The sequence below is a fragment of the Buceros rhinoceros genome, unplaced genomic scaffold (assembly GCF_000710305.1).
Source record: "Buceros rhinoceros silvestris isolate BGI_N320 unplaced genomic scaffold, ASM71030v1 scaffold39164, whole genome shotgun sequence".
NCBI classification, from domain to species: domain Eukaryota; kingdom Metazoa; phylum Chordata; class Aves; order Bucerotiformes; family Bucerotidae; genus Buceros; species Buceros rhinoceros.
The window spans coordinates 1-1,828 of NW_010410638.1; the positions used below are offsets into that span (position 1 = coordinate 1).

The window sequence follows — 1,828 nt, forward strand, 5'->3', positions numbered from 1 at the left end:
GGCCAGGGCGTTCTTGGCCTGGGGAGACAACAGGATTGAGGCAATGAATTGCCTGTGAGACAATGAAATGTTCATTTTGGGAAACTTGTTGTACATTCTTTGAATCTGACATTTAGTGTCAGCTTAAGGAAAAAAGGTTCATTGATCACATGTTCTGAGAAGATTCTTATTGCTTCATTCATTAAAATCTAGACTGTTACCTCAGGAGGGATGATGGTTAGACTCTGAATGACAACTATAGAGATGAGAATTGTTCAATCATTTTAAATATGTTCTAGTTTCAGCTTCTTTTATGGAAAAGTACAACAACAAACACAGTTTTTTAGATATATCTCAACCTTTTTTTATATGCCATCATTAATCCAAATAAAGACCTAATGTTATCCGTGCCTGTCTCAGTATCCAGATTGGAAGTCATGACTTTTTCCAGTGTTCTTCCCACAGCAGAGAGGGAGGTGACAAAATTGTCCATCTAGCTTGAGGGCTCCCAAATTAAAATGACATGGCTAAAAAATTCTGATTTTATGTGGGATTAGAAAGTGGAATCTGAATCCAAATCAAATCCTCTACAGGAAGAACCTTTACCTTTATCTCTTCCTCTAAATGTCTCTTTAGCTCCTCAATCTGCTGAGTAAACGCCTGTTTGCCTCTGGAGAGCTGAGATATCAAAGCATCTTTTTCTTCCACCTGGCGTGCATATTCACCTGAGAAATTTTACAGATAGACCGTAATTTAAAAAGCAGAATGAAACCAGTATGTCTTTCAAGCTACATATAGCAGCTTATGGTGTATAGTCCAATTTGAGGAACACATCACACTTTTTCTTGTCATCATCGGTTACAGGTTGTCCCATTCAGAGGAGTATGGGGATGTCTCACCTGCTTCTGTCTGCAGACGAGCTCTTTGAGCACTGAGGTCATTGATCATGCGCTGATGTTCTTCATCCTTTGTCTTAAGCTCACTCAGCTGATCTTCCAGAGTGCGACACATCTTCTCCAGGTTTGCCTAGATCAAAAACATATGGGAGGAATTAGAACTATCACTAAACTGTAGTCTGCTCTTCTCATAGTGTGCTGTCTGTGATAGCACAACATAATCAGAAGTATCAGGTCAAGCACCACAGAGAAGGAACCTGACAGAATCTCTGTACCTTGGCTTTGGAGACAGACTCCATGTTACTGGCCAGGTCGTCAATCTCCATCTTCAGCTCACTCTTCTCCTTCTCCAGCTTCTGCTTCACCCGTTGCAGGTTGTCGATCTGCTCCCCCAGCTCAGCGGTGCTGTCCGCGTGCTTCTTCCGCAGGGCAGCAGCCGTGGCTTCATGCTGCAGCGTGGCCTCTTCAAGGTCACGACGCATCTTCTGAAACTCAGCCTCTCGCTTCTTGTTCATATCAATCTGAGCTGCCGTAGCCCCTCCTGCTTCTTCCAGGCGCTCGCTGATCTCCTCTAGCTCCCTCGAGAGGTCAGCACGATGCTTCTCGGCTTTTGCTCGAGAGGTTCGCTCGGCCTCAATTTCCTCCTCCAGTTCCTCAATACGAGCCTGCAGGGGACATTAGGGACATTAGGGACCCTTCGGACCTGTGCCCTCCTCCCACCTGCCCTGTGTCTGCGTGAGAGAGGGGAAGGAGTTGAGACTTGCCTGCAGCTCCTTGATCTTCTTCTGCAGTTGCATGCCCAGGGCTTGCTCGTCCTCGATCTTGCTCTGGATCTGGCTGATTTCAAAGTCTTTCCTTTGGCCAAAGCAAAGGGTGTTAGAGCTCAAAGAGCAAAGAGCAGCTCCCCAGACCAGCACACAGATGCCCCACACCCACACTTACTTCTTCAGCTT

The 1,828-nt window shown here is 45.7% G+C and overlaps 1 protein-coding gene across 1 annotated transcript; it reads right to left on the reverse strand.

Annotated features, from left to right (window-relative positions):
* Positions 1–3: 3 nt before the first annotated feature.
* Positions 4–1,757, reverse strand: LOC104493086 (myosin heavy chain, skeletal muscle, adult-like; the record flags this gene model as incomplete). Its single annotated transcript, XM_010135708.1, has 5 exons — positions 4–18; positions 586–704; positions 879–1,005; positions 1,151–1,540; positions 1,640–1,757. Coding segments are annotated over 5 exons (769 nt in total), but the record flags the coding sequence as incomplete, so codon positions are not given.
* Between the last annotated feature and the right edge of the window lie 71 nt (positions 1,758–1,828).